Source organism: Hypanus sabinus, chromosome 21, assembly GCF_030144855.1.
Source record: "Hypanus sabinus isolate sHypSab1 chromosome 21, sHypSab1.hap1, whole genome shotgun sequence".
Taxonomy (NCBI): Eukaryota; Metazoa; Chordata; class Chondrichthyes; order Myliobatiformes; family Dasyatidae; genus Hypanus; species Hypanus sabinus.
This window is the reverse complement of record NC_082726.1, coordinates 7,013,013-7,036,115: the sequence shown is the minus strand read 5'-3', so window position 1 is coordinate 7,036,115 and position 23,103 is coordinate 7,013,013. Positions and strand designations below refer to the sequence as shown.

General features: G+C 43.4%; 1 protein-coding gene across 2 annotated transcripts; it reads right to left on the bottom strand.

Moving 5' to 3' along the window:
• Positions 1-1,659: 1,659 nt before the first annotated feature.
• On the bottom strand, positions 1,660-22,143 carry nr2e3 (nuclear receptor subfamily 2, group E, member 3). 2 transcript variants are annotated; one of them, XM_059946863.1, is made up of 8 exons: positions 21,822-22,143; positions 20,143-20,293; positions 16,788-16,891; positions 16,352-16,594; positions 13,872-14,053; positions 4,746-4,986; positions 3,654-3,759; positions 1,660-1,987 (listed from the first exon to the last, which is right to left on the bottom strand). In XM_059946863.1, the coding sequence occupies exons 1-8, from the start codon at positions 21,877-21,879 to the stop codon at positions 1,855-1,857; spliced, it is 1,218 nt and encodes a 405-aa protein (XP_059802846.1). In that variant the 5' UTR covers positions 21,880-22,143; the 3' UTR covers positions 1,660-1,854. The 2 variants fall into 2 exon arrangements, with proteins under 2 accessions (XP_059802846.1, XP_059802847.1); XM_059946864.1 differs by having other exon boundaries at positions 1,900-1,987; positions 3,646-3,759.
• Between the last annotated feature and the right edge of the window lie 960 nt (positions 22,144-23,103).

Here is a 23,103-nt window from a genome sequence, read left to right as displayed (position 1 = left end):
CTACGGCAACTGCTTCCAGATTTAGCTGGCATTGTTTTGGATTGGCATGAAAAGATAGGAATCAAGGAATGATTCTTGCATCTTCCAAGCAGTCTGCAAGATTTATTTTTAACTAGTTTATTAAATGTCTTTTGGCAGTAATTCTAGGGCTCGCTCAGATAGTTCAAGAAATTGGCAAATATTTATTTCCTTGACTGACTTCCATAAAACTGCATTCACTGGACTTGTGATCAGACCACAAGTTTTTTTCATGGAGAAGTGATCTAATTGCCCTCTCTCAGACATAGAACTCCTCACCTTCTGTTTGTTGAATGTTGGATGTGCTTCAAGTTTGATGCTGGATAACACAACTTGATCTATTATTTTTACAATTTTGGCAGTCCTTTAGAATTCACACTTTTTAGCCTTTCATGGAGCTTTCAATTGAAAAATAATCTCTTCCAATTTTTCTCAACTTTTTGGAATAATTCCTAAGGATTTGATGCACAGTGAGTGCATGTAATTTTGTTATTTTTTATAATTCATCTCATGAGGGGAAATGGGTCTAGCTCAGGTAGACAACTTGACTAGCACAGATGACTTGGGCTGAAGTGCCTGTTTCCAAGCTGTATGTCTCTGACATTTCAATAGCCATGTTAGTAGTTGTCTATATTCTAAGATTTCCAGTTCTTATAACTATTCTTACTGACTTGCTGTTAAATGCGGAACAAATGCAGTGGCAGCTTGGATAGCATTACTAGAGAGAGAAACAGCTGACATTTTCATAGAGTTAACCAGGTGAAACATCGACTCATATAGATGCTGCCTAACTTGTGGAGGATTTGTGAGATTCGCAGGTATTATTTTAAATGTCCAGCAGCTGCTGTTTTATCTACTCTTTCACTGAATGTAATAGTTTTGCAGTTCTGTGCCTGGATTCACATCCTTAAATTTTTAGCACTGTTTTTTTCTCTGGTTCCAAGCCAGCTTCCTGGAGCCCTATTCATAATCAATTTGTTTGCTGCTCTTCTGTGTACTGACATTTTCTTGTTATATTCCTAGGGCAGGATGGTAACACAGCAGTGAGCATGTCGCTTTACAGTGTATCAACTATAAGATGAGGGATCAATCCCTGCCAATGTCTGTATGGAGTTTGTACATTCTGTCCGTGACTATGTGGGATTCCTCTGGATGCTGTGTGTACCTCCCACTTTCCATTCTGTATGGGTCAGGGTTAGTAAGTTGTGGGCATGCTATGTTGCTCCCAGAAGCGTAGCCACACATCTCTGATGCATTTTACTGCAGTTTTGATGTTCATGTAACAAATAAAGCTAATCTTTCCTAAAGAACTTTATCTTTAAATGAAACTTGCTCCTGTTTCTTCCCTCAATCCAAAGTTGTATGAGTTAGGGTTAGTAAGTTGTGGCTATGCTGTGTTGTCACTGGAAGCATGACAGTACGTCTCTGACGTGAGTGACACGTTTCACTGTCTGTTTTAATATACATCTGACAAATAAAGCAAATCTTTAAAGTGTATCTTTATCTTTAAATGAAACTTTAATTAGTTGTGTCTTTGTTTTTCAATATTCATTTTTGGGGGAAAAAATTAACAGCAGGCAACTTTGGTAACCAGAATTCAGCTTTATTCTACTAAAGAAATATATTCATAGGTTTAAATATCATCAAGATGTGTGCATGTAAAAGGTTGGGGGTGATCTAGCAGTGCGGAGATGGAGGTGATAAGTGATTATGTTAGGAAGATCAGAAGAGACTCGTCGGATGGAGATTATAGGGAAAGCAGGGGAAATAATTTTATTGTGGGCCCTCTAGAGAAGATGAAATAATGGGACAATCTAAAGTGACCATTTAGGAAGTTCAGCTCTTAAACATGTCACAAAGAAGTTTCTCCATGGGAGTGTTGCCAATGGTTCTGTGAAAGAACAGCAGTTCAATTCGTTCTGCCGAGACAAAGCGGAGTGAAGGCAGGAGCAGAAGCAACTTCCCAAACCTGCGGAGAAAGATGACAGTAATAAATCCGAATGCCGCCCTCCTTGCTTCCCCCAGCTAACGTGAGGCAACATTTCGGGTAAATATAAATCAACAGACTTGTCAGTCAATGAAGAGAAAACCTGCACTTAAATAGTGTCTTAGAACACTTTCCATTTAGTGAAGAATGTTGGCCAACTTTGGTAGTCATTTTAGCAGCAGGAACATTACGGTGTTGAGTCTGGATCTCATTGACTTTATCGTAAAGCCACTATATCTTAATGGTTTACTTCAGAATGCTGTTAGAGTTTAATATTTCATCCCTAGGACCGCATAATTACAGTGCCTATCAGGTCAAACTGTACAATTTGTCTGTCAAGCTACACCATGAGTACTGGATACCATTGAAGTCTGTTGAAGAATTCATTTATGCTTTGAAAGCCATTTAGCTTAGTGTGTAGAAGTGAGGAACACCTGAATTATTCAATATCTGGAAATGTTGAGGGGGAGCTTCATAAAGTTACTAGAGTAGCTATCAATATTGAGAAGCAGAGGGAGAACATTACTTCGAGCCAGATAATGGGAAATAAACAGGTTCAAGTTATCAGGTGTGTGATTTCTTGTTGGAAATCTGAAATTAAAAAAAAGAAACATAATTTTCATGAAATATTAACTTGTTTTCTCTCCACAGATGCTACCTGACATCTTGAAAGCTTTAGTGTTTTTTGTAATGTGTGTGTATATATTGTGTATGAAAATTGATTAGTGCTGTGTTCTTCTCCATCTGCATTGATATTAGAACCATAAAACCTTGTAGCACAAAAAATGCTGATTCTGCCCACAAGACTATTGTTTATTTGAAATATCTCCCCACTTGGTCCCTCTTCATTGTTCTTCCCAGACTGCCTTGCACTGATTTTCCTTCCCAAGAGTATCTATTTGCATTACCTTCTGACAATTGATACAAATTTTATCTTCCTTTCAGGTTTGGATTTCCAGAAACCCCTGATGTGTATTTTAAAAAGAAAATAAGCTTTCTTGTATCTTGCTTTTTTAAAAAATCTCAACTCTGTAATTACTGATTGCTCCAAAAACAACCCTTCAATCAGTGAAATAATTTGTTGCATTCAATCTCCAAAATATTTCAACATTGCCTTTAATTGGACCTTGGCTTTCACTACTCTAAGATTCAGGATTACTTATCCTGAATGAAACGTGTTAACAACCAACACACCTGAGAGTGAGCTGGGAGCAGCCCACAAGTGTTGCTACATATTCCGCACCAACATAGCATGATCGCTCTGCTTGGCAGAACAACACAACACAACAAGTGACAAAACAACAACAGCAAAACAAGCCTTGTTCCTCTTAACCCCAAGTCAAGGTGAACAATCCTATCTTCCTAATCTTCTTATATAACTGAAGCTTCTCATCCCTGGCATAATTCTGGTCAATCTCTCCTCTGCCTTTGTACTGTTCTAACATCTTGTAAGGGCATGAAATGTAGTAAGCCATTCTGTATTTCTACCTGAAGTGACAGTATAGCTTGATATGACAACGTGATCTGGAAGAAGATTTTGTTCATTGGTAGCAGCCTGACATGAACAGTTTAGTTTGGTATGAGAATGTGATCTGGAAGAAGTTTTTGTTAATTGGTAGCGGTCCGACATTAAGACCCACCTCCTTACCTGACTGGTTGGATGGGGTACTGTGTCCGACTGTGCTGACCCAACATCACCTGTGACTGATCTTGCAGATTCTCAACCTGCTCAGGGTCCTTCAAGCCTCGTGTTTCTGAAGGAGAGCTTAGATTTAGTAACTGCTGCAACCAATGCTAAAGATTCCACTAAAGCATATTTACATCTGTATCTCATTATGGCAGGGTTAGCAAAGGTGATAAACACATGTTGGGAAGATCTCTCATCCCCTTTTCTTGTTGAATTTCCCAATGTCAGCCTCCTATATGAAGTGGGTGATGTGTTTCATTTGGCATAGAGAGTGGGGAAATGCCAAGATGTGCTTCTCCTGGACCTGCTTTGTGAGTACCTGGTTTGAGACCTGCTCACTGCCAGTAGCTATAGAACTAGATACGTGAGTGATTCAGTGCCATCAGGAGAGGAGTGGGTGAAGTTTTGAATAAAATTTGGAATAATCTGCACATTGACCTGTGCTGATCAACTGGCTGGACTGTTAACAGAGATCTTTAACCTTTTGCTTTGGCAGTCAGAGGTACCCACCTGCTTCAAGCAGGCTTCAATTATATAGGTGCCCAAGAAAAGAGTGATTATTTGCATCGATGCCTGTTGTCCAGTAGCACTTACGTCCACAATGATGAAGTGTTTTTTGAGAGGTTGGTGATGAAACATATGAACTCCTGCTCGAGAAGGGACTTAGATCTGCTCCAATTTGCCTACTGGAGGAGCTGGTCCACAGCAGATGCTATCTTATTGGCTCTTCACTCAACTCTGGAGCAACTGGATAGCAAAGGTGCATACATCAGGATGCTCTTTATTGATTACAGTTCACCATTCGATACCATCGTCCCCTTAAAGCTGATCAATAAGTAGCAAGACCTTGGCCTCAATTCCTCCCTGTGCAACTGGATCCTCTATTTCCTCACAGACCCCAGTCAGTTTGGTTTGGCAGCAACATGTCTTCCAGGGTCAGTTTTCTCCCGTGATCTACTAGGATAAAAAGCTCTGTGCGCTTTGTCCTCTGGGAACAGCACTTCGCATTAGTGCTGAATGAGGGTAGATGAACAAAGGGGAAATGCAACTCACCTGGTTTAAACAGCACCACTGCTTTCAGACAGGCAAACTCTGTGGGATCCACAACGAGGGCCTTGAAGCGGCCGATGGTCTCCTGCAGAATGCGAACATCTGCCACGGTGGAGCTGCTCTTTCCCTGAGGGCTGAGAGAGAGTTCAGGTGATGATAACAAAGGGCAGCCCTCCAGGGGCATGGACCACTGGATAGCACAGAGCAGGAACAGTTCATTCCAGGCTTCCTCCAGCAAAATTACCTGCAAGATAAAATGGCTTTAGATAAATGAGTGGTTAATCAGTGGACAATAGTTCTGGGATCAGCAAAATGATACTTCTTATCCTGTCACTACTGATCTCAAGCTTGTTGAATGTAAGTAATTAATGTGACCTGAAATGACTTACTAATTATTTATTCATTGCATGGGGTTCACCATCTCCATCTCCGTATGCATTCTTCTCCACACTCACACTCCCTCTGATAGCTCACCTGTACTTCACCCAAGACTCATGGCACAATTCCCCACTTAGTTCACTCTTCCAGTACAGTACTTTAGTTACAGAGATATGAACTTCTTTGGTCTCAAAGGACTCTAGAAATCCAGGCATTGCACCATCTGAAGACTACACTGTCCGCTGAAATAAACTGTTCCACTAAGCTCTGGCAGTTGAGATCAGTGGGAAGACAATGCAGTCAATCACCTCAGCCCCAGGGTGGCACTGCAGGACTACTATGTAGTGTTCAGTTCCTCCACCATCAAATCAGACTTCGGGCTTTTAAAGTCTATTTATTAAGTAATCGTGGAAATCTCAATGAGAGATTGTGAAATATTGATCTGCGATTAGAGAAAGAGACAGGGCAGGTGACGGGAACACTTTGCATCTTGCGACCACAGTGCCGTTAGTTTCGAAGTAGTTATGTAAAACAGATGGGTTCTAAATTGAGATTCTAAATTGGAGAAAGGCCAATTTTGGAGAAAGGATCTGGCAAGTGTGGATTGGGACGGGCTGTTTTCTGGCAAAGATGTACTTGGTAAGTGGGAGGCCTTCAAAAGTGAAATTTTGAGAGTACAAAGCTTGTGTGTTCCTGTCAGAATAAAAGGTAAAGGTACCAGGTGTAGGGGTCTTTGGTTTACAGGAAATTTTGAGGCCCTGGTTTAAAAAAAAAGGTGCATAGCAGGTATGGGTGTGTAGGAACAAATGAGGTGCTTATGGAGTATAAGAAATGCAAGAGAAAGAGATAAGGAGGGCTAAAAAGAAGGGTTGAGGTTGCCTTAGCAGAGAAAGTGAAGGAAAATCCAAAGGGATTGTACAGATGCGCTAAGAGGAAAAGGATTGCAAGGGACAAAATTGGTCCTCTGGGAGAATGGTAATTCCTGCATGGAGCTAGAAGAGATGGGGGAGATTTGTTTTCATCTTACTTACTCAGAAGGTGGACACGGAGTCTATAAAATTAAGGCAAAACTGCATCAACTTCATAGAGCCTATTCAGATTACAGGGGAGTAGCTGGTTCCTACCTTGAGGCAAATTAAGGTGGATAAATTCCCAGGCTTGACAAGGTGTTTCCTCGGACTCTGCGGTGAGGCAAGTGCAGAAATTGCCGGGGCCTTAGCAGAGATACTGTATTTATATCATCCTTAGTGACAGGTGAGGTGGACAGCCAGTGTTGTTCTGCTGTTTAAGAAAGGCTCTAAACAGAAACCAGGGATTTATAGGCTGCTGAGCCTGGCATCAGCAGTGGGGAAAATTATTGGAAGGTATTCTAAGAGAGCAGATATAAGTACTTGGTTAGACATGATTGATTAGGGATAATCAGCACGGCTTCATGCAGTGAGGTCGTGTCCAAACAATCTTAGAGTTTTTTGAGGAAGTTACCATGAAGGTTGATGAAAACATGGTAGTAGATGTTATCTACACGGAGTTCAGCAAAACGTTTGACTATGTCCCGCATGAGAGGTTTGTCAAGAATGCTCAGCATTCAAGATGAGGTAGTAAATTGGATTAGACATGGGTTTTGTGGTAGTAGGTGGTTGCCTCTTTGACTCATGGCCTGTGGCTGGAGGAGTGCTGCAGGGATCGGTGCTGGGTCTGTTGTTGTTTGTCGTCTATCTCAATGATCTGGATGGTAATGTGGTTAACTGGGTTGGCAGATTTGTGGATGACACCAAGATTGGGTGCATAGTAGGCAGTGAGGAACCTACCGTGGCTTGCAGTGGGATCTGGACCAGCTGGACAAACGGGCTGGAAAATGGCAGATGGAGTTTAATGCAAGGTGTTGCACTTTGGGAGGACCAACACAATGGTCTTGTACAATGAGTGGTAGGGCACTGAGGAGTGTGGTAGAACAACGGGATCCGGGGATACATTGCGTACAGGAGATGGGATGTTAGATTGAAGTTGTACAAGACATTGGTGAGGCCTAATTTGGAGTATTGTGTGCAGTCTGGTCACCTACCTACAGGAAAGGTGTAAATAAGATTGAAAGGGTGCAGAGAAAATTTACAAGGATGTTGCCTGGACTGGAAGAGCTGAGTTGTAGGGAAAGGTTGAATAGGTTAGGACTTTATTCCATGGAAAGTAGAAGATTGAGAGGAGATTTGATAGAAATATACAAAATTATGAGGGCTGTAGATAATGTAAATGCAAAAAGGCTTCTTATAGTAAGGTTGGGTGGGACTACAACTGGAGGTCATAGGTTAGGGGTGAAAAGTTTATGGGAAACATCTTCACTCAGAAGGTGGTGAGAGTGCAGAGCAAGCTGCCTGTGCAAATGGTGCAGTGAGATTGATTTCAAAGTTTGGGTATGTACATGGATGGTAGAAGTAGGGAGGCCTATGGTCCTGGTACAGGCCGATGTGAGTAGGCAGCTTAAATAGTTTTGGCACTGACTAGATGGATCGACAGGCCTGTTTCTGTGCTGTACTTTTCTATGGCTCTCTTTAGCAATACATCGTGGAGTAGGCCCTTCCAGCCCCGCTCCCCCAGCAACCCCTAACAACCTTGATTACTCTATCACAGGACAATTTACAGTGACCAGTTAACCTACCTGGACCATGGGAGGAAAGCGGAGCCCCTGGATTCCAAAGGGAGGAGGTACAGAGACTCTTTACAGACGATGCCGAATTGAACTCCAATGCCCTGAGCTATATTCTGTGGCACCCACAATGTTTACATGGTTCAACCCATTCACATCTCTACAGCAACAAAGCAGACCATGCCAACTTTCAGGCACAGACTGATGAGAAGCAAGCAATGTTTGTGCCACAAAAATGACAAGAATTGGCTATCTGCCGTCAGAGATTCTAACCACCTACTCTTGATGTTCAATGGCATTACCATTGCTAAATCACTTGAGGATTCTGGAGGTCACGATGGACCAGAAGCTTAGATGGCCCAGCTAGATAAATAAATAGATACAAGTGAAGACTGAGTTTGGTATGCTGCGAGATGATTCCATGATAGAGGAGCAGAATTAGGCCTTTTGGCCCATCAATTCTGCTCTGCCATTTCACCTTGGCTGAATCAATTTCCCTCTCAATCCCATTCTCCTGCTTTTTTTTTCTGTAACTGTACACTCCCTGATTAATCAAGGGCCTACCAACACTGCCTTAAATACACCCAATGACCTGACCTCAACAGCTGTCTCCAGCAACGAATGCCACAAACTCACAACTCTCTAACTTAAGAAATTCCTCCTCAGCTCCGTTCTAAACGGATGTCCCTCTATCTCTGGTTTTAGACTCCCCTGCTACCGGAAAAATCCTCTCCACATCTACTCTATCTAGACCTTTCAACATTTGATGAGATCCCCTTTATTCTTCTATATTCCAGTGAGCATGGGCCCAGAGCCATCAAAAACTCCTAATATGATAACCCTTTCATTCCTGGAACCCTTCTCAAGAACTGCCTTTCAACCCTCTCCAATGTCAGCACATCCTTTCTTAGATAAGGGGCCCAAAACTGCCCACAATACTCAAGTGAGACCTCACCCGTGCCTTATAAAGCCTCAGCATTACATCCTTGCTTTTATATTTTAGTCCTCTAGAAATAAATGCTAACATTGCATTCTCACCACAGGCTCAAGTTAACCTTTAGGGAATCCTGTAAGAGGACTCCCAAGTTCCTTTATACCTTGGATTATTGAATTTTCTCCCCATTTAGAAATAGACATACAACATTAAAAGAAGCAGTCCCAACACAGAAAAGGCTCCTGCCAATCAGCCAATGCCAGTATCTTTTCTGTAACACCATGGGTTCTTGCTAAGTAGTCTCATGTCAAAGGCCTTCTGAAAACCCAAGTACACATCATCCACTGATTCTCTTTTGTCTATCCTACTTGTTACTTCCTTAAAGAATTCCAGCATATTGTCAGGCAAGATTTTCCCTTGAGGAAACTATGCTGACTTTGGTCCATTTTATCATGTGCCTCCAAGTACCCTGAGACCTCATCTTTATCAATTGACTGCAACATCTTCCCCAGCATTGAGGTCAGGCTAACTGGCCCATAATTTCCTTTCTTCTGCCTCCCCTTGAAGAGTGAGGTGACGTTTGCAATTATCAGTACTCCAGAATTACGCCAGAATCCAGTGATTCTTGAAAGAACGTTACTAATACCCCCATAATCTCTTTAGCCACCTCTTTCAGAAACCTGGGGTGTCGTCCATCTGGTCCAAGTGACTTATCTGCCTTCAGAATGTCCATTTCCTCAAGCACCTTCTCCCTAGTAATAGCAACTTTACTCACTTCTGCCCCCTGACACTCTCAGACCTCTGGTATACTGGTTGTGTCTTCCACAGTGAAGAATGATCAAAGTACCCGTTCAGATCACCTGCCATTTCCTGTCTCCATTACTACTTTCACACTTTATATATCTGAGGAAAAACTTCTGGTAGCCTCTTTGATATTATTGGCTAGCTTACCTTCATATTTCATCTTTCCCCTCCTTACGGCTTTTTCAGTTGGTTTTTAAAAGGTTCTGAATCCACTAATTTCCCACTAATTTTTGCTTTATTACATGCCCTCTCTTTTGCCTTTGACTGCCCTTGTCAGCCGCAGTTGTGTCATCCTGCCTTTAGAATGCTATTGGAAGGATGTGGAGGCTCTGGACGGGGTGCAGAAAGGTTTACCAGGCTGCTGCCTGTGCCAACACGAGAGGCTGGACAAACTCGGGTTGTTTTCTCGGGAGCAGTGGAGACTGAGGGAGATCTGATCGAGGTTTATAAGATTATGAGAGGCAGAGATAGAGTGGGCAGACAGTAGCTTTCACCCAGGGTTGAAGTGTCTGATACCAGGTGGGGGGGGGGGGTAATTTCAAAGGGGATGTGAGGAGTAGGTTTTTTATACTCAGTGGTGGGTGCCTGGAGTGCGCTGCCTGGTACGGTGATAGAGGCAGATACATTAGAGGCATTTAAGATAGGCAAGTGGATATAAGGAGGATGGAGGGATATGAACATGGTGTAGGTAGGGGAATTAGTGTTTGGGTGCTTTGACTTGCTTTTTAGCTGGCCTAGCACAGTGCTGTGGGCCAAATGGCCTGTTACTGTGCTGTACTGTTCTATGTTACTATTTAGGATTTTTCTATCCTGCACGTTCGGAATTCCTCCCAGAAACTCCAGCCACTGCTGCTCTACAGCCAACCCTGCTGGTATCCCCTTGCAATCAACTTTGGCCAGTTCCACTCTGATGACTCTGTAGCTCCCTTTACTCCACTGTAATACTGATACATCTGACTTTAGCTTCGCCCTCTCAAATTGTATCATATTACTGTCTCCTAACAGCTCTTTTTTTTAACCTTAATTAAATCAGATTTGATGCACAACACGCAGTCCGGAATAGCTGATCCCCTGGTGGGCTCAACCACGAGCTGCTCTGAAAAGTCATCTCATTGACATTCAGTCAATCCAGCACCAACCTGATTTTCCCAATCTACCTGCATATTGACTTCCCCCATGACTATTGTAACATTGCCTTTTCGACATTTCTATCTCCTGTTGTAATTTGTAGCCCACATCCTGGCTACTATTTGGAGGCTTGTATCTAACTCCTGGCCCGGCTGGCGGTGTAGTGGCATCAGCACTGGACTTTAAGGCAGATGGTCCTGAGTTCAAATCCAGCCGGGTCTCAACCTGGGCAGCAGGTTGCGCGGAGGAAAGGCCTGGCAATCGAGTTCCGTATCTTGCCATGAAAAGCCTGTGGACTCTGTGGTCCATGAGGTCACAAAGAGTCGGACTCAACTCAACGACTGCACAACAACAAATGTAACGCCTTCAGCATGTTCTTATCCTTTCAGTTTCTTAACTCTCTGTACAAGGATTCTACACCTTCTGATCCAATGTCACCTCTTTCTAAGAGGTTTGATTTCATTTATTTTTTCCAACAGGGCCACGCCACCCCTCTGCCTACTTGCCTGTCCTTTTGAGACAATGTGTATCCTTGGATGTTAAGCTCCCAACTGTAATCTTCTTTCAGCCATGACTCAGACACCCTCAAAAACGTCTGCCAATCTCTAACTGTTCTACAAGATCATCTGCCTTTCATATACAGCGTAAATTCAAATTTAGCACTTTCAGTCCTGTATTCATCACCCTGTCCCCCCGTTACACTGCAACTCATCTCACTGGCTGCAATTTTACCCGATGATCTGCCTGTCCTTCCTCACAGTCTCACTACACTTTGTCTCTGCCTGTCCTTCCTCACAGTCTCACTACACACTGTCTCTGCCTGTCCTTTCCCAACTGCCCCTATCGCTCTGGTTCCCATCCCCCTGCCAAATTAGTTTAAACCCTCCCAGCAAACCTGTCCGCAAGATTGCTGGTCCCCCTCAGGTTCAGGTGTAACCTAACCTCTTTTTACATGTCATCTCTTCCCCTGAAAAGAACCCCATGATCTAGAAATCTGAGCCCCTACCCCGCACTAGTTCTTCAGACACGCATTCATCTTCCAAATCATCCTCTTTGTATCCTCACAGGCATGTGGCACAGGCAGCAATCCTCCAGGAGACTACCTCCAGGTGACTACCCTGGAGGTGCTGCTTCACAGCTTTCTACCTACATTCAGGACCTCCTCCCTTTAGCAACCTATGCCAGGGATGGCCAACCTATGGCGTTTGTGCCAAAAGTGGCGCATTGGAAGCATTGCACCCCAGTGATGATAGAAAACAGGAAGCCTACTCATGCAAAAAGTATTCACCAAAAACTGATTTGTAGTAAAGAAACAGGAATTCAAGTAGCTTAGAGCTAGAAATGGGTTTTACTGAGAATAAATCTAAAACTTAGCAATTAATTTTAGCGATTTTATTATTTCGTGCACATCTTTTGGTGAATGTTATTTTCTTCCACATTACTCTGTTTTCAATTTTTAAAAAAATGTTCAATGAGTCAAACTAGGAAAGAAGGAGTTTTGTTCTGCAGTTGTTCCGTAACTGTTCAATAGATGTTTGATACTTGTTTGATCCCGAGGCACCAGGTGTCTGCACCCGCGGTGCGTCGCAGGTTTTTTCCAGTCAGCTTACAATTGACACTTGTACGCTACGGAGTTGTGCTTTGCTTGTCCTTTGTGAACATTTGCAGTTTGTACTTTTTCAAAAATTAAGCCTTGTTTTTACATTCAGTGTCCATCACAGTGCAAAAGAAAGTGAACAAAAGAAAAGCAGAAAGTGATAGTAAGTGTGAATTCAATGAACAGTGGGAAATGAGTTCTTATTTATAGCGGGTCCATCAGGAAAACCATTGTGCATTGTTTGTGAAACTACTTTCTCACATAATAGACAATATGATCTTAATAGACACTATAAAACACAACATCAGAATGAAATAGAAGGAAAACTGAAGCTAGGGTCTGAGTTACAGAAAGAATATGTGATTTTAAAAAAAAGGAAGAAATCAAAAGAAGACAAAATATATTTGTTAAAAGTCTCATTAAGGTAAGTAATGTTTATCTTGTTTTTATATTAAATCAATATATCATGAAAATGCTAAATATGTCTATATTAACATCTTTACAAGAATTGAATATGGCGCATCTGAACTCGTGCGTGAAAAAATTGACACATGGAATGTAGGAGTTTGGCCATCCCTGACCTATGTCATTGATGCCAATATGTACCAAGACTTGTGGCTGCTTACCCTCCCCATTTAGAAAGTGGGGACCTGATCTGAGATATCCCTGACCCTGGCTCCTGGCAGGCAACGTACCTTTCTGGTGTCTCTATCACGTCCACTGAGTCTCTAGCAATGGAATCTCCAATCACTACTGTTAAACCGGATTCGTCTCCTGTTAACCCGAAGCCTTTCCACCATCTGGTTGAGTATAACGTCAACAACTGTGAGGCTAATCAGCCCTCTTGATTGGCCCTCCACAACCACCCTATTCTCCCCGCCGCTGGTTTATAGAGGCTGCAGACCGTACCATTTACCATCACCCAAGCCATTCTGACTGATTGTCCCAAACCGCTGGCCTTTACTACAAAGAGAAACAATGGTGGCAGTTGCATCAGACAGCTCCTGCAGCCTGTTCTCTAATTCTCACACCACCCTGAGTTGGAAATGTTTTGTTGGCCAACTCACTAGCCAACAGCACTGCGATGGGCTGCTCCACTCCAAGGTGATTTGCCACCACCTTCTCATGGGCAGTTAGGGGATGATGGGCAATTAATGCTGTTGGCCTTGATCCTGAAAAAAATAAACAAAAAGAAGTCACCAATCCAACATCCGATAACAAGGACCCCCGCCATCCGGGCCATGCTTTCTTCTCACTGCTTCCCTCGGCAAGGGGGTACAGGAGCCTGAGGAAGCACACCTCTAGAGCAATTATTGCCCCTCAACCATCAGGCTCCTGAGCCAGTGTGAATAACTTTACTCACCTCAACACTGAGCTGATTCCACAACTTACAGACTCACCTTCAAGTATTTTGTGGCTTCAGAATTTATTTATTTATGTATTTTGTATTTTTTCACTATTATATCGAGTATTTCTACTGTAAATTAACTGCAAGACAATAAATCTCAGGGTAGTATATGGTGACAAATATGTACTTTGTTAATAAATTTCCTTTGAAATTTGGCTTTGAATGATCTGCAAATGCAGTGTTTTATATTATTAAAGTGGCCTCGTTTGATGTTATTTTCCAAACCACCAGCACCGTACCTGGTCTCTGAAGGGCAGGTTGGAAAACACTGCTAGGTTCTTGGCCCATTTCACTGCCATGAAGAGCAGCCTGGCTGAAACTTCGTAAACACTCTCAGGGCTGCTGGGCGGGTAGGTGGACATCTGGTATTCAGTGGCTGTCCTCTCGGGCTCATTACTCATCACATCAACGTTCTCGTCCACTGCAAGTCCATCATACAACAGTGAAATATTACCCAGTCCACCTCTCCCACTGGCATCTGTGCATTTCATATTGCCCATAAGAACCAGCAAAATAATTTCCATGGCACCTCAGTGGCATTTTGCTTGCCAATCCTATTCAGTGAAATCAGTCATGTCATGGGACATCTACTCCAATATCCTTGCACGTTTTGGAAGCCTAATGCGGAGTATCGTGTGCAGTTTTGGCCACTACCCACAGGAAAGATGTAAATAAGATTGAAAGAGTGCAGCAAAGATTTACAAGGGTCTTGCCAGGCCTTGAGGACCTGAGTTACAGGGAAAGGTTGAATAGGTTAGAGCATTGTTTCCTGGAGAATGAGGGAGGTTTGAAACCAAATTATGAGGGTAAAAGTAAGCAGGCTTTTTTCCACTGAGGCTGGGTGCAACTAGAACTAGATTAAGGGTGAAGGGTGAAAAATTTAAAGGAAACCTGAGGGGGGAACACCTTCACTCAGAGGGTGAAGCTTTCAGCAGAACAGGTGGATGTGGGTTTGATTTCAACATGTAAAATAAGTTTAGATAGGTACATGAATGGAGGTCTATGGTCCAGCTGTGGGTTCAATGGGACAGACTAAATGGAGTTAGGGGCCAGCTTCTGTGCCATAGTGCCCAATGTCTCTATTTGATTTCCTATCAATTCAGTAATCTCGTCCATGCAAGATGCATTGGCCCATGGTTTAAAGGTTCTTGCTCCTATAAGACCATAAGACATTGGAGCAGAATTAGATAATTGGGCACACCGTGCCTGTTTCACCATTCCATCATGGCTGATGTATTATCCCTCTCAACCCCATTCTACTGCCTTCTCACTGTAACCACTTGCTAAATGTACCCAGTGACGATCTCCACAGCCGCACCACCCTCTGGCTGGTCCTGTCCATAAACTGCGTGTGTGTGGCTCACTGTTGGTCGTGAGCAGCTTCTGCCACGCTCTCTTTAGGCTGACACCTGAGAATGCCGATTCTGGTTCATCTGAAGGAGTGGAGTGGAAGGGAATGCGTGTATAAATCAGCGGTCTGAATCTTTACTGGAAATGGTTTAGATGCTCAGCAGAGCCGGTACCATCAGATCGATGACACTTTCATCAGAACTGGATTAACGTATTAATCCCAGGAGTGGTTTCTACTCCTGGGATTTATTGTGGAAAGCGTCAAGCTCGGGGATTCATAACCTGGGGCCCACGGACCCTCCAGTTAACGGTAGGAGTCCGGGGACATAAGAAAGGTTGGGAACCCCTCCTCTAGCATCACAGTCTGGGCTGGAGAGGCAACTGCACAGGGTCAGAAAAAGCTGCAGAAAGATGTAAACTCAGCCAGCTCCGTCATGGGAACAGCCTCCCCAGCATCGAGGACACCTTCAAAGTGTGATGCCTCAAAAAGGCAGCATCCACCATTCAGGACCTCCGTCACCCAGTATGTGTCCTCTTCTCATTGCTACTATCAGGGAGGAGGTACAGGAGCCTGAAGACCCCTCTTCTCATTGCTACCATCAGGGAGGGGGTACAGGAGCCTGAAGACCCCTCTTCTCATTGCTACCATCAGGGAGGGGGTACAGGAGCCTGAAGACCCCTCTTCTCATTGCTACCATCAGGGAGGGGGTACAGGAGCCTGAAGACCCCTCTTCTCATTGCTACCATCAGGGAGGAGGTACAGGAGCCTGAAGACCCCTCTTCTCATTGCTACCATCAGGGAGGGGGTACAGGAGCCTGAAGACCCCTCTTCTCATTGCTACCATCAGGGAGGGGGTACAGGAGCCTGAAGACCCCTCTTCTCATTGCTACCATCAGGGAGGAGGTACAGGAGCCTGAAGACCCCTCTTCTCATTGCTACCATCAGGGAGGAGGTACAGGAGCCTGAAGACCCCTCTTCTCATTGCTACCATCAGGGAGGGGGTACAGGAGCCTGAAGACCCCTCTTCTCATTGCTACCATCAGGGAGGAGGTACAGGAGCCTGAAGACCCACACTCAGTGATTCAGGAACAGGTTCATTCTCTTTGCCATCAGATTTCCGAATAGACAATGAACCAGCCCGTGAACACTACCTCACTAGTTTGCTCCCTTTTTTCCACTACTCACTTAATTTAATTTTTAAAATATACTTCTTACTGTAACTTATACTTTTTAAAATGTGTTGCATTGTACTGTTGCTGCAAAACACTAACTTCATGACATACGTCAATGATATTAAACCTGATTCTGATTCTGCTGGTGGTAGGGCAGATCAGCAAATTTTGTACTGATTAAGACCGAGCAACTGACCGTCCTCGGGTTCCAGTTTGGCGCAGGTCTCCGCTGTCATCAGGCTAGCCATGAACCTGTGGTTGTTCTGTGGGCTGCTGGTCCTCTGGTTGGAGTTGGTATTGGAGGAGATGGGTCTCTGTGTGCTAACAGATGATGAAGTATTCTCTCTGGTTGTGGCGATGTGCTCTTTGTCGGGGTCCAGTTCGGCTGTGTCCACCCGCACTTGGGCAGTGCTTCGAGGCTGCCGTTCGTTCTGTACAGCTGGACAAAGAATTAACAGAGTCAGTGGAGCGGGAGTGAAGATGGAAAGTGGGGAAATCAGCTCGATAAGAGAGAATGAAACACAAATAAAAAAACATGGAGTTTGCACAACTACAGTTCTAGGTCAGAAATTTAAACCATAATTTCATACCTGCTCTTGTACACTTTTCCAAAGACATTCACAATCACTCACCATCTTTATTCATTCCAGCCTGTAAACACTTCTTCAGTCTGCAGGCCTGGCACTGATTCCGATGGGCTTTATCCACAGGACACATCCCTGTCCCGGCCTGGCATCTGCAATCAAAGTTCAAATTTATTAATGCCATTTACAGCCATGATATTCTAGCTGGCACCCACAAAGCAAAATAAAAACAATAGAATCCATTAAAAAAACATACTACAAAGACTGGCAAGCACCTAAGATGCAAAAGAGGACAGATCTGTGTACAGTACAGAGTCCACAGGCCACCGAGCCAGTTCAGCGTTGAGGTGAGTGAAGCTGGTCTGATGGGCGCAGAGGAACAACTGCTGGCATCGGACCCGCGACTCCTGTATCTCCCACCCAATGGTGATAGTGTGAAGAGAATGATGGGTCCAATGCGGCTGTGGACACTGAACAGAAAACGAGAGTACTCTGAGGTACTAGGCATTTGCAGGGGTATTAGGTAGGCATTTGTAGGGGTATTAAGTAGGCATTTGCAGGGGTATTAGGTAGACATTTGCAGGGGTATTAGGCAGATATTTGCAGGGGTATTAAGTAGGCATTTGCAGGGGTATTAGGTAGACATTTGCAGGGGTATTAGGTAGGCCTTTGCAGGGGCATTAGGTAGGCATTTGCAGGGGTATTAGGTAGACATTTGCAGGGGTATTAGGTAGGCATTTGCAGGGGTATTAGGTAGACATTTGCAGGGGTATTAGGCATTTGCAGGGGTATTAGGTTAGAAGGGTCTGCATTTACTCTAATGTCTCCTGGTGCAAAAAGTGTGAAAATGAAAATGTTCAGGATAGTTATTTGGATTGAATTAATTTTCATAATTTACTTCTATTTATCATACATGATTGTATAATACTAGGTGAAATAATGACACCAGGTTCCACCTCAAATATTTCTTTCTGAGGCTTTCTAAGGCATTGATCTGACCACACGGAGTATTGAGGGCAGTTCTGGGCCCCCTATCTAACTAAGGATGTGCTGGCATTGGAGAGGGTCCAGAGGAGGTTCACGAGAATGATTCCTGGGATGAAAGGGTTAACATATGAGTAGTTTTTGCTGGCTCTCATTGAAACCTATCAAAAATTGAAAGGCCTAGATAGAGTGGGTGTGGAGAAGATGTTCCTTATAGTAGGTGAGTCTGGGACCAGAGAATAGAGACGCCTCAGAATAGCGAGATGTCCATTTAGAACAGAGATGAGGAGGAATTTCTTTGGCCAGAGGGTGGTGAATTCATTACCACGGGCGGCTGTGGAGGCCAAATTATTGGTATATTTCAACCAGAAGTTGATAGGTTCTTGATTAGTCAAGGTGTCAAAAATTACAGGGAGAAGGAAGGAGAATTGGGTTGAGAGGGATAATAAATCAGCCATGATGAAATGGTGCACATATTTGATAGGCCAAATAGCCTAATTTGGCTCCCATGTCATGAGCTTATAATCTTTCCATTAATATTAGTTTAACTGCAGTGTTCTTGTCTCTAAGTTTGAAAGTTCAATCTGGCAGTAGAATTTAAATGATTAATTTTGTCTGTCACTTCAAAACAGAGTGTCAAAAGTACTATCGCATAATGAATTGTTAAACTCAGTCTTGGTAAATGTCTGTAAAGGTCTTAAGGTGTCATTTTGAAGAACGGGAATGTTTACTAATCTCCTGATCGATGGTTATCTCTCATCCCGCTCACTGAGAATTTATTTTGTCATCGGTTTAAGTTAGTTGCTACCTTTTGATAAAGCAATAGCACCACATCTTCAAAATCAGTCTTGAAGAATGAGCTATAGTCTATAAAAACACACATTTGTTTTATTGCAGAGTATTTTTATATTGTCTGTTTACCCACCCTCTAATTTTCCACTCTCTTTTTCTGAAATGATTTCAGAATTGCTAACATTTCTGAACTGCTGGTATTCATTTCTCCTGTGGTGTTATTAAATAATCATGTGAATCTCAGCCTAATAATACAATACTATAATCATGTGAATCTGACTTCCTCTGCCCACTTCTCCACCCTTCCCCAGCTCACAACTTCTCTCGCTCTGAAGTCACAAGAAATAAAACCGTGCAAAGTCAATAAACCGTTGGGAATACCATCAGACTCTGATGTCCAAGCAAGCAGTGTTTACCTGGTGTTTTCACAGGCCAGAGCGGAGCCCACAACCAACCCCTAACCCTTCCTTACTTTTCATTACATTCTCACATCACCGAGGGCTTCCACCTCCCACCAGCAGCAACGAACCGTGAACTACGAGGAAGTGTGGCTGGGAGAGGGCCGGTGAGGTAACAACGTAATTCAGGGTCCTGACCATTTCGAGGAAGATCTCTAAACCATTCCAATGCACAATACCGTTCCCTTCCAGAATATAGAATTTCTGTTTCAGCTGTTACACCCCTTGACACAAAAACCACCAGGTTGCTGGGTCACCTCCCTGGCTATCGGTCGTTGTGAGTGTTGCTTCCTCATCCCACAGATGTATAGGTTCCGATGATGTCAGCTTAACGGTGACATAACGCTTGCGACCAATCCTCCAGGCTCGGCGAACACCCTTACAAATAAACAGCCACCCGAGCTGCCTCTCTTTCATTTCACACAAAAAGGACAGCCGGAGGGGCACACGTCTGGGGAGGGGAATGGGTGATTGTTGTCTGGATTGTCCATTCCCTCCCCCAGATGCTACAAATTTCAGCAGGTACAGCCTCTTACAGCAGGCATGCTACGTAGGTGCTGGAATTTGTGGAAACACTTACAGTACATCCTTATGTTGTGTTCACTGTTAACACAGGTGATGCATTTTACTGTGTGATTCAATGCACACACGGTAAATAAATCTGAATCCCGTTCCTCAACATTACAGCTCGGGCCATCGGAGATGGGAGTTCAGTTCCTGTGTCCTCTTTAAGCAAGTTTGTACGTTCCTTTCTGTATGTGTGTGCGGGTTTCCTCCAGGTAATCTGGTTTCCTCCCACAGTCTAAAGCCATACTAGTTAGTAAGTTAACTGGTGATTGTAAATTGTCACTTGATTAGGCTGGGGTTAAATCAGCGGGTTGCTCAAAGAACTGTATCTCTATGAAATCAGTTTGTTATAATTTCAGTTCTAGACAACTGAATGTTGTTTAGCTTCAAATACTCAGTGCTGGGAGCACCCACTGGCATCTGTTTTATTTGTATTTATGGTGAAACATTGGTTAACAGATGATTGACACACAGTCTGTATCTGTTGCTTTGATTATCAATTCCAAAATTACAATTTATTCTTTCCTGGCAAGTTATGCAGAGAGCTTAGAGGATTAGCGCGTGATGGAGTTTCTGCAACGCTGCTAAGTGTAACATTTCACCTGTAGATGAGCTTTCTCCTGACACTCCTCTTGAAGAAGCCACTGCAGCCGTTGCAAGCATAGATGCCATAGTGCTTACCGCTGCTGGTGTCCCCACACACCTTACACATGAGCGCGGGACTCAGAGACTTTCCTGGACTTGGACTCTTTACTACAGCAAAGACACAAGGAAAACAGACGTCAATTTGGCACTGACTGTGACGAATCAACTTTTGCCTTGACTCATCCATGCCAAGAGTAGGTTTCACTCCTCTTTAAAGGTTCATGGCAGAAGTTTGGATCTATCTTGACTGAAGATAATTAAATAGACTATTAAAAACGTAAATATCATTTCATGGAAGTAACACGGAAGAGTTAACGCCATGCCTCCAAGAACAGTAAAACGTAGATTAACACACACGAAATGCAGGAGGGGCTCAACAGGTGAGGAGTAGAGAGCTGTTGTTTCAGGACTGGAAGGGAAGGGGAAGTAGCCAGAATGGCTTCAATTCTAGGCAACATTGATTAAGGTATGTTTCTCTTTGCGTCTCAGAGGTGATCGTTGCTGTGATCCACAACGTAGCTTGAACTTTGAGATCTTCTGGAATATATTATTATTTGTTAATTTATTTGTGGAAATGTTACCATGCGTTATGTGCGTGAATTCTGCGTTCTGTGTTGTGCACCTTGGTCTAGAGCGGGGGGTCCCGAACTGGGGTCCTGGGATCCCCGGTGTGTGGTATTGGTCCATGGCATAACAAAGGTTGGGAAACCCTGCTTTAAAGGAACATTGTTTTTTTTTGGCAGTATACATGTATATGATTGAATGACAATGAACTTTAACTTGATCATAGCTGAAGGGCTTTTAGGAGAATCCTTTTCAGTTACATTAAAGAAGAAACTTGCTGTAACACCAAGAATTTTACCCCAGAGCCACCTCAAAGCACACAGCACGTTGCTGTAGTCAACATTCACGTTTACACCCTCGGACACAGCTGATAAGAGCCGTGACAGCTGATCAATGAATGTTATAATTCTATAGTCATACCAGAAATTAATATAATTAAATGCATCATGTTATTCTTACAACTGAAGTTTCAAAAATCTCTGTAAATAATTAAAATTGCTTCTCAGTACTGACTGGAAGCAGTTAATTAGGTTGCAACTTATTGAAAGGGGCGTCAGTGTATTTCATAAAGTTTTTAGATTGGCAGTATACAAGTCATTTCCATTTTATTAACATTTAGATGCATGCTTGCTTCAGGAATGTGCTGAAATAGTCATGCTGATTAGTTTTACAAAGTGCCCTTGCCCTGCTCTGTTTAACACAAATTGAGCCCTGGACGTTTTGTAATTGCATTTTGAATACTGGCCCACCTTAACCAAAGTGAGTGAGTGTGTGAGTGTGTGTGTCTTTCACTTGCTGTCTTCTCCTTCCCTTCAAAAGCATATTTTTCTCGGTCTTCTACGCATTGATTTTTAACTTTCTTTTAACCTGTTTCCTCGTTACTGTCTGGCTGCCCTTTGCATCCATATGGCTGACTGGACTTCTCTCATTTCCACAGTTACCCTTGTTGTCCAACTCTCACACCTACAATTAGCATGTCTGGTCCTCTCGTACCCATTCCTATTATCCTCTACTCTACGCTCTCTGCTTCAGACTTCCACTCCGCCGTGTACAGACACGATGCGTTACATACCTGCCTGGTTGGCCTCCAACTCTGGGCTGACTGATAATTCTGTTGGGGGGATGTTCATTCTACGCAGAGGAAGATCTGGCCCCCGAGTACAAAGGTACCTTCAGCTTGGGATAGGGGCAACCAATCAGTTGAAGCAAAAATTCCCGACTGGAGGGTTTATCCGTATCTGACCTTTGAAATAAAGGGTAAATCCAACTCTTTGGAAGAAGACGGAATCCAAAACTTAACACGGGGATATTGCCGTATGTCTGTCTCCGCCTCTCTCCTCTGATTTATCAGCGCAGGCCTCAAACTGTTGCCGTGTGGCTGAGGAGTCGGTGTGTGAATGAGCCTGACTGGTTTCCCTCTGCTCCTCGAAGCTGCAGAGCAGATTAGCCTGCAACACTAAGTAGATGCCTACTTGTCAGCCTCTTAATCTTTACCGTCCACGCAAAGGTTGATCAATCAGTTAGTACATACTAAACCTCCCCTCCCTTGGAACAATAACTTTAAACTCAGCTGCTGTACTGCCTGCCTTTCTTTTAAATGCTGTACAAAAACTTCCACCCATTCCTATAGAGTGGTGTCATGTATAAAGATGTGAATTACACTGCTTGTCAGCATGTGGTGTATTTCCCTGTGAGTTTATGCTCAATTTCCCGATATAAATTTGATTTATTTGATTGATTGCCCGTGAGTATAATGGGCCACTATGAGCTTGGATGCTCAAGTGCCTATTAGCTATGTCTTTCCTTTGGAGGACAGACAGATATTTCAATTAAACAAATCATTGAGTTTTTAATTACTGTGTTTCCCTCACTCTAAATCCATTTCATTCTCACCATGAATTATGAAGAAATGGCATCATTCTCTGCTGATTATGATCTCGCTTGTCCACCCGAGGGTCGTCCGGATTGTGAGCATCAGGACAATAGGAGCCAACGGGCTTTCGCACCAGATCTTAACGTTACTGAATTGTACATTAAAGTTTAATACGTTTTCAGAAGGTTTAATGAGAATACTTGCTTTGCGTCTCTGCCTCAATTGTTGTGCTCTCCTCTATGTCCTCTCTCTGGACATTTATTTATTTAGTTAGTTAGCGCTCCACCGCGGAACTTTCAGTGTGCTGAGCCGAACTGCCCAGCAACCCACCGATTTAACCCTAGCCTAATCACAGGACAATTTACAATGACCAGCTAACCGGTGCGTCGTTGGACTGTGGGAGGAAACGGCAGCACTTGTTGGAATCCCACGCGGTCACAGGGTGAAATGTACAAACTCCTTACAGACGGTGACAGAATTG